The sequence below is a fragment of the Sciurus vulgaris genome, assembly GCF_902686455.1.
Source record: "Sciurus vulgaris genome assembly, chromosome: 12".
In the NCBI taxonomy this organism is placed as follows: domain Eukaryota; kingdom Metazoa; phylum Chordata; class Mammalia; order Rodentia; family Sciuridae; genus Sciurus; species Sciurus vulgaris.
This window is the reverse complement of record NC_136473.1, coordinates 79,797,014-79,806,654: the sequence shown is the minus strand read 5'-3', so window position 1 is coordinate 79,806,654 and position 9,641 is coordinate 79,797,014. Positions and strand designations below refer to the sequence as shown.

General features: G+C 43.5%; 1 protein-coding gene across 1 annotated transcript; it reads right to left on the bottom strand.

Annotated features, from left to right (window-relative positions):
- Positions 1-2,160: 2,160 nt before the first annotated feature.
- Positions 2,161-4,432, bottom strand: LOC306641710 (histone H2A.V-like). Its single transcript, XM_079106936.1, has one exon. The coding sequence runs from the start codon at positions 4,378-4,380 to the stop codon at positions 3,994-3,996; it is 387 nt and encodes a 128-aa protein (XP_078963062.1). The 5' UTR covers positions 4,381-4,432; the 3' UTR covers positions 2,161-3,993.
- Between the last annotated feature and the right edge of the window lie 5,209 nt (positions 4,433-9,641).

Below are 9,641 nucleotides of genomic sequence, written 5' to 3'. Positions count from 1 at the left end.
TCAGATTTTTAAATTTTAGCTATTTTGATAGATGTATAGTAAGATCTCATTTTGGTGTTAACTGCACCTAAAGACTAATCATGTTGATCATCTTTATAGGGTGCTTTTGTTTTTGTTTGGGGGATGAAGTCTACTATGTTGCCAAGCCTAGCTTCCAACATGAGATCCTGTCTCAGAATAAGAAATAAAAAGAGCTGAGGGTGTAGCTCAGTGGTCAAGTGCTGGGTTTAATCCTCAGCACCAAGAAGAAAAAAAGTACAATCCTCCTGCCTCAGCCTCCTGAGTAGCTGGGATTGTAGGCATGCACCACCTAGTCCAGCTTGATCATTTTCTTAATTGGGGTGTTTGTTGTTTTATTATTGAGTTTTGAGAGTTTGTTTATATGTTCTGGATACATGTCCCTTGTAAGATATGTGCTTTTTAAGACAATCAAATACACAACCTCAAACTGGCTAAAATGATAGAAGATTTATTGGCTCAGGACTCAGGGTGTAACTCAGTGGTAGAGCACTTGCCTAGCATGAGCAAGGCCCTGGATTCAAACCCCAGCACCACCACACACAAAAAATCTATTGGATCATATAATTGATAAGATCCAGAGGTAAAAGGGTCAGGCTTCAGGACGGTGAAATTCACTTTCTCACTGTCTTTCTGTATTTCCACTCTAGCTGCTGTGCTAGCTTTCTGGGGTATAACTTTTCTCATGGTGACAAAATTGCTGCAGTATTTCCAGGTCTCACATCCCTAGAGCACATTATTCAGAAAGAGAGAGCCAGCTAACTTTCAACAGATCTTAAGAAGGAGAAATCTTTTATGACAACCCCCAGAGACCTTTCAAACATCTCATTGTCCTGAATTGGAGTTAGTCACCTGTTGTGACACAATCTTCATGTCCAGAGGAGTGCCACTTGACTGGACTGAGCCATGGGAAAGAGATACTTGTATTTTGGGGTCACCCGATATCTTTTTATCACCCTTCCTTTGTAGTTTGCTTCTAACATTATGAACCCCACCTGCCCCAACAAGAAGCTGAACTCACCGTCGTCTCTCCTGTAGTGGTGGCACAGGCGGGGAAGCCAGCTCATCAGTCAGATGCTTCTGCTTGAGATTTCCAGGAAGCAAGATCCATTTTTCTTACCAGAATGGCAGCAGAAGTCCAAGCACTGATGTATTCACTGAGATTGGGCCTTATTCAAGTTATCCCACAAGTCAATATTGTCCTTGACAGACATCGCTACAGAATCTCTCTAGTTATTTTCCTATTTCTACATCGTTTCAAACTCCTTGATGTTCGAGGGTTGCGATGATATTTCTTTTTTTGCAGTGCTGGGGAACAAACCCAGGGCCTTGTGTATGTTAGACAAGCACTCTACCACGGAGCTACACCCCCCCAGCCAGGATGACCTTATTTCTGAGAGCCACGTCTGTTGCGAGAAGACTAAGGTAGGTAGAGGGAGCCACAGGGTGGGGAAGCTTCCAGAGTCTTCATTCTAAGTACTTTGCATGAGAGTTATGGTTTTGCACAGCAAAGTTGTGTGCAAATGGGTCGTGGAAGAACGAGGGGAAGGAGAGAGGCTACTTCATTAATTTTAAATAAACCAGTGTGTCTGGAGTGTAGAGTGGAGGCCAGGATGGTATATGGTTAGAGGGACAGGCGAGGCCAGCACTGCTAGGTTTTCTAAGGTGAGACCTCTTCTGGCTTTGTGTGTGGAGCACCTGGTGTAATGGTACCACTCACTGGGACGGGAGTCTTGGAGGTAGAGGCTTTGATGAAGCACAATGTGTTCGAGGTGCCCTTCAGATAGCCTGCCAGGTAGACAGTTGGATGTGTTGACGTAGGAGTCAGGGTCTCAGGGGTGGTGGGCAAATCCTTAACATGAAAAAACACAGGTGGGAGTTCCCCGGGGCCTTTTCCTGGCTTGGTTCCTGTGCTGAGGTGAGTTCCTCGGTTTGGTAGACGGGCCTCCTGGAAGTATTTGGAAGAATACTGGTTCAGGAAGAATTGATAAACCAGCCTGCAAAGGCAGAAATGCAGGTGGGTTCAAGGAACAACTGGGAAGCCAGACTTTCCATAGTTCATGCTCCTTTTTTTTTTTTTTTTTTTTAGATCTCAATGACATTTTACAGGAAATATAAGAGAGAAAAGTCTAAAATGTCAGCATTAGAATGCATTCAATAAAATCCACACTCACACTAAGGGACAATTCTACAAGACAAACATTTCAGTTTCTTCAAATAAAATTACAAGAAAAACAGAAAAGAAATTTATAGATTAAAACGGAATTTAAGAGATACCAACAAAATGCAAGATATATTTATCTAGATCCTGATTCAAACAAACTAATTGTAAAAGAAAAAAAAAAAAAAAAGATAATTCAGTCAGGTGTACTGGCACACATCTGTAATCCCTGCTACTCAGGAGGCTAAAGCAGGAGGATATCAAGCACAAGGCCAGCTGGGGAAATTTGTCAAGAACCTGTCTCAGAATAAAATAAAGGATTAGGGATGTAGCTCAGTTGTAGAGCACTTGCCTAGCATGTGTGAGGCTGCGGGTTCAATATCTAGTACTGCACATAAACACACAAAATAAAGAGTGGAAAACCTAAATACTGACTGGTATCATAGATTAAAAAATGTCTTAGGTGTCTTAAGACAATGGTATTATGGTTCTGTTCTAAAAAGTGTCTCATATTTGGAGAGATGTTTGAGTATTTCTCTATAGTATACAGATATGAGAGCATTATACCTATAATGAGATTTAAACCAATCCATTTGGTAGGGAGCAGGTGGGGATATGGGTAAATAAGACTGACCACAAAACAACTGTTGCAGTTGGAGGATGGGTACACAGGGCTTAACCATACTGTTCTCTTTATTTTTGTGCATTGGTGAGAATTTCCATAATAAAATATTTTAAAAATTGAGTTTTGTTTTGATAGTGTTATACTATAAAACATCAAAAAATTTCCTTCTTTAATGAAGATTTCCAGACAGAAAAATAGAATTTTCTGATGGACCATTAATTAGCACATTAGCTTAAATCTTCTAACAGTTACTTAGAAACTGACAACAAAAATTAAATCTTAAAAGATTGTACAAATTAATGTATGTTACTATATCAATAAAAGACCACCTGAAGTTGGAATTTTAAGTCAAAAGCAGAAAGGTTTGATAAATCTAACATTAATTCTAGGTAAGGGTGTAGGCTCTTGAGTCAGTAAGATCTAGGTATATATCCTAGCTCTGCTCCATTCTATTAGTTCTCAATGTTTTTTGGCAGATCATTTAATCTTGGTGAACCTCAGCTCCATGTCTATAAAGTGAGGATAATAAGAGTTCTTGATTAGCGAAGCACTGACCACAGGGCCTGGCACGTGGTGAAGTGCTCAATAAAGGAATCCAATAAATTACTACCTCATTTCAGTCTTAAATGCACATTTTTCCATAATCTAACATCTCTGAAATTGAGATGTATCCTGTAATTGATGGCATTAATTCAAGGAGTTTTCCTTCCTTAGTGGTATATAATAAAATAATGGAGCATTACTACAAATTGATAGCATCTAACATTCAATATAACATGGCATATCAATCATGATAAAGCTATTTTCCCAATCTCTATTTTAAGATTATTCTGAATAATGAATTTGAATTAAAATTTCAAAAGCTGAGCAAAATATTTCCAATACATCACGAACAGAACAGTTTTGAGACAATTAATTTTGTAAAAAATGGTTTATCAATTCCATTTTTGTATAAAACATATGGGAGAAACTTAGCCAATCAACACACAACTGTCACCACATGAAAAGGTACTTTATCAAACTTCCAGTCTAAGAACATACAAATGTTTCTTTTTTTTTAGTATGTCTACAGTAATTGTCTATGCCCTTCCATTTAACTGTTTTTAAAAATTCCACATACCCCATTGTTATCTTCTGTCTCAGTTACAGTACAATGACGGGGAGGAAGAGGGTTAGTTAAAACAACCCTCTAAGCAGTTTTCTGCTGTCCCTTCTTTCCAATCAGAGATTTGTGGATATGAGGGATCACACCAGCCCCTGCGATGGTAGCCTTGATAAGAGAGTCCAACTCTTCATCACCACGAATTGCAAGCTGCAAGTGACGTGGAGGGATACGCTTTACTCTAAGATCCTTGGCAGCATCACCTGCCAGCTCCAGCACCGCAGCAGCGAGGTACTCCAGAATCGCAGCACTAAGGACGGCAGCAGTGGCACCCACCCGTCCGTGGCTTGTGGTGCGAGTCTTCAAGTGTCTGTGGATGCGGCCCACAGGAAACTGTAGTCCAGCTCTTTGTGAGCGAGACACTGCCTTGGCCTTGGCCTTCCCACTATCCTTTCCAGCTTTGCCTCCAGCCATGGTCTCGGCCGCCTCTGCCTCCACTCTGCCGCGCGACCACCGGCTGCCGCCCCGCGCCCCATGCTCCTTTTTTTTAAATTTATTTATTTTTTATCTCCTGCCCCTTCTGCCACAGGGGAGTAAAGAGACACAATTACAGAGAGAGAACAGCACCGTGGTTTAGATGTTGAATGCCCCCCAAAGTTCATGTTTTAAAGACTTTGGCCCCAGAGTGACACTATTGGGAGGGCTCATGGGGATGGTAGGGCCCCTGGTTGTCCCTGTTTCTCTGCTTCCTGGCTCGCTTCCCGCTCCTCCTGTGACGTGCCCCCTCAGCAGAGGCCAAAAGCAATGGGGCCACCCAGTGTTGAACTGGAACTTCCAGACACATGAGGCAAAATAAACCTCTCTTTACTTCATAAGTAGCCTGTGTCAAGCCAGGCGTGGTGGTGCGTGCAACTCGGGAGGCTGAGGCAGGAGGATCACAAGTTCAAAGCCAGCCTCAGCAATTTAGCGAGGCCCTAAGCAACATAGTGAGACCCTGTCCCAAGATAAAAAATAAAAAGGGCCGGGGCTGTAGCTCAGTGGCAGAACACTTGCCTAGCAAATCTGAGGTGCTGGATTCGATTCTTAGCACCACATGAAAATAAACAAATAAAGGTATGCTGTCCATCTACAACCACAAAAAAAAAAAAAAAAAAAAAAAAAAAAAAAGGTATCCTGCATCAACTTTTTTGTTATAGTGACAGAAAGCTAATATAACTGCCAGCTGATTGTGCCACACAGTTGGTTTGTTGTTGTGTTGGGGTTTTTTGTTGTTGCTCACAGTCGCAGTTGTAGCCACAGCATTCAGAGGCTTTGCTGTTGTTCTGCTTTGTTGGTATTGGAAGCTGAACTGAGGGGTGCTTTGCAGCTGAGCGATATTCCTTTTTATTTTGGGACAGGGTCTCGCTAAGTTTCTCAGAGCTCTGCTAAGTTGGTAAGGCTGGCCTTGAACTTGTGATCCGCCTGCCTCAGTCTACTGAGTTGCTGGGATTGCTGGGATTGCAAGCAGGTCCCAGTGCACCAAGCAGGAACAGCAGTTAGTTAGGAACAGCAGTTAGTTACTCCTGCATGGACTGTTTTCTCTTCTGTCCTGCCATGCTATCCTCCCTTTCTCATTATTTCTTCCTTTCTCCTTTCCCTCCACATTTTAGACTTCTTCCTGTCTGGCCGCTACATCATTTACTACATTTCTAAACTGCCAGCTCTGTGCTGCACTGGTTTGGCATCTTGTTTAGTGCCGCTGTGACTCCCTGTCATTCTCCCTCCCATGGCCCTCACTCCTCTCCATCTCTCCTGTGCCCTCTGCACTTCATCCTGCAGCCCCTTTTGCTCCCTGTTCCTCTTAGTGACTTTTGCTCCCTTCTGCAGATGGCATGACCCCTGCCATCCTGATAAAAGACCTGCTTGTTTCCAAACAGTGTGGGAGATGTGGATTCCCCTGGCTCCGCCACTGCTGACCTGAGGGCCATCTGGCGACCTGACGGCTGCTCGCCCACCTCCTCGCCCTGTTCCCTGGGGCTCTCATACAGTCTCCTCCAGCAGTTCGCTGTGGTAACCTGAGATCATCTCCAAGACATGGCTTTCAGATACTCTGAAGATGCATCTTTCTGTTCCTTGGTGTCCCCCCCAGAACTTCAGGACATGACTGTCCTGGCCTCTCTGCTCCTGCTCTCAACTCCTCTGAAAGGGAAGAGGCACCTGGAGTGAGGAGTTGAAGAAAGAGGCATGGGGAATGGTCTTCCTGTGGGAAGCCGACTCGCCTGTAGAAAGAACAATCCTCTGCCAGACTTGGAGGCACATGCCTGTAGTCCCAGCAACTCCAGAGGCTGAAGCAGGAGGATGGCAAGCTTGAGGCCAGGCTGGGCGACTTAGAGACACCCTGGCTCAAATTGAAAAAAAAAAGAGGGGGGCGCTGTAGATGTAGTTCAGTGGTAAAATGACCCTGGGTTAACTCCCCAGTAACTAACACACACACACACACACACACACACACACACACACACACACACACACACACACGAAGAATCTTCTAGCCAGTTCTAGGCAGAAGTGGTGGCACATACCTGTAATCCCAGTGACTGGGGAGGCTGAGGCAGGAGGATCACAGATTTGAGGCCAGCCTCAGCAAATTAGCAAGACCCTGTGTCTAAATAAAAAATAAAAAGGGCTGGGGATGTGGCTCGGTGGTATAGCGCCCCTGGGTTCAATCCCTGGTTCCAAAAAAATTTTCTGATGTTTTGTTCTCCTCCACACTGCAAGATTCACAGGGACAGGCATTACCTCTATAGTCAGGAGGCCTGCATGTTGGACACAGAACCTCAAAGACCCCAACATCTGAAATGTTGGGCTGTGAACGTTGGTTCATAAATAGGGAGTGAAATTTTGGATGGCAAAATATACACACAAAGAGAGAGAGGCTTTTGGCGAGGTGAAGTGTGTGGCTTTGAGCTCCAGACCTTAGAGTGTACCTCTGCATTTTAAAGATGTTATTTTAGACCAGGTGGGTTTTTTACAGCATGTAGGTGGCTTTTAACTTTTGCAAGAGCCTTTCTTAAACCACCTGATATTTTGTCCTTGGCGGGTGACTACGCTTATGTCAGTACATTGGAGTTTGCACTTCCACAGAGGCAAAGCTGCACACGCTTGGCCTTAAGCCAAGATGTGGCCCCTAGCAAGACAGGGCACCCTCGGCAAGGCCACTTCATACACCTCAGGTAGACTCAGGGCATCATGCTGCGTCCCCAACCTTCGGCCATGACACTGGTCTTACACCATGTGTGGGCTTCGCGGGAGCTTCAGCAGACATTGGGACCTAAAGGACTTAGAAAGCAGGCACAGCAGAGGCAAGAGATCAGACTTGAGGAGAAAACAGCTATTTCAATATGTAGTTTTTTTGTTTGTTTGTTTTGTTTGGTACCAGGGAGTGAACCCAGGGACACTCGACTACTGAGCCACATCCCCAGTCCTTTTTAATATTTTATTTAGAGACAGGGTCTTGCTGAGTTGCTTAGGGCCTCACTAAGTTGCTGAGGCTGACTTTGAACTCGTGATCCTCCTGCCTCAGCCTCCCCGGCTGCTGGGATTACAGGTGTGCACCACCACGCCTGCCTCAATATGTAGTTCTTTAAGGAACTTGGGAGCAGAGAGCTGCTGCTTTTAAAATACAAGCCAGTCCACTGAATCCATGGGCACCGCAAGGCAGTTTGAGAGCTTGAGGATCAGACTTTAAATTATTACTGCTCAAGGACTCTTTCTGTTTTGTGATAATTTTGGGGGGATGCTGGGGTGAACCCACAGCCCTGTACCTGGTAGGCACACCCCCAGCACTAAGCTCCACCCGCAACCACCGAGTTCTGATCACATGTTTGTGAATGCATGTTGAGACACAAATTTAATACATGCTTTTCTGTATGAATGTTTGACTTCTGAAAAGGTTTGTGTGAAGCTGGGCGTGATGGCACTCGCCTGTAACCCCAGCAACTTGGGAGGCTGAGGCTGGAGGATGGCAAGTTCAAAGCCAGTCTCAGCAACTTAGCAAGTCCTTCAGCAATTTAGGAAGACCCTGTCTCAAAATGAAAAATATGAACTGGGGATGTAGGTCAAAGGCAAAATGTCAATGGGTTCAATCCCTGGTACCAAAATGAAAAAAAAAAAAAAAAAAAAAAAAAAAAAAATTACATGAAAAATGATCCAAATTCATTCTGTATTTTAACTAAATGTCTTACTGCTTGAACAACTGTTAATCAGGTATTCTCTTACATGAAGTCAAATATATACTAACGCATTGTTCATTTCACCTAAGTTACAAGTTTACTAACACAAAGTTCTTTTTTTTTTTTTTTTTTGGTACCAGGGATTGAACCCAGGGGCACTTAACCACTGAGTCACATCCCCAGCCCTTTTATTTTATTATTATTGCTTTTTTTTTTTTTTTTTTTTTTATTGTGAGTCAGGGTCTCACTAAGTTGCTCAGGGTTTCACTAAAATTGCTGAGGCTGGCCTTGGACTTGTGATCCTCCTGCCTCAGCCTCCTGAGTCACTGGGATTACAGGCATGTACCACCACACCCAGCACCTTGTGTGATTTCTGAGGCTAAGTCATACAGACATATTAAGGCTTCTACTTTTCACTCTGTTGGAAACCAGCTGCCATGTCATGAAGACACTCAAGCTGCCTATGAAGAGGCAGGAGCTGAGGCCTTCTCCTAGCAGCTGATACTAACCTGCCCAGCCTGGGAGTGAGCTACCTTGGAAGTGTATCCTCCAGCCCCAGGTGAGCCCATAGATGATTGCAGGACCTGTTAATTATTATTATTATTGTTTTTTTTTTTTTTTTTTGGCAGTATGGAGGATGGAACCAGGACTTCATACATGCTAAACAAATGCTCCACTACTGAGCTACACCTCAGCCCTTTTTAATTTTTTAATTTGAGACAAGGTCTTACTAGGTTGCTGGACTGGCCTCCAACTTGTGAATCTCCTGCCCCAGCCTCCCATCAACTGGGATTGTAGGTGTTCAAAACTATGCCCGCCTAATTGGCACTTTAAATGCCACCTCAAGTGAAATCTGAGCTAGAACCACTCAAATAAGATAATCTCATATTCTACAAAGATCGTGTAAAGATGATTAATGCTTATTGTCTTAAGGTGCTAAGTTTTAGGCAATGTGTTATGCAATTAGTAGCTAACACATCAATCTTCACAAAGATTTTTGATCTGAATTCAGGCTACCTGTGTGGTCAGAAAATTTTCAAGTGGATGTTTAACAACTAGCAAGAAGAAAATACAAAAGTTCTTGAAAGGGCTTATTTTCAACCCAGGCCTCAGAGAGTTATTTAAGATAAATTACGAGAAAAATAAGGGTTCACCTCAAGAATCACAGAAACCTCCAGGCAAAAAACACGAGTAAGAGTCAGAGAAAAAACAGGTAGCAGAAGCAGAAATGTGAACACTTGGGCTCAGTAGTAGAGCAATTGGCTAGCAAGCACAAGGCCCTGGGTTCAGTCTCCAGCACAGGAAGGAAGGGAGGAAAAACAGAGAAATGTAGACTCAACATATTGGATTTATCAGTCATAGACTGTAAAATAAAAGCTAGGCTTGATGGCACACTTCTGTAGCCCCAGTGACAGTGACGTGAGAGGCTGAGACATGATTTGGAGTTCAAGGCTAGCCTGGGTAATTTGGTGAGACCGTGTGTCAAAATCAGAAAAAAGAAACTAGGAGCAGGAAATAAATTAT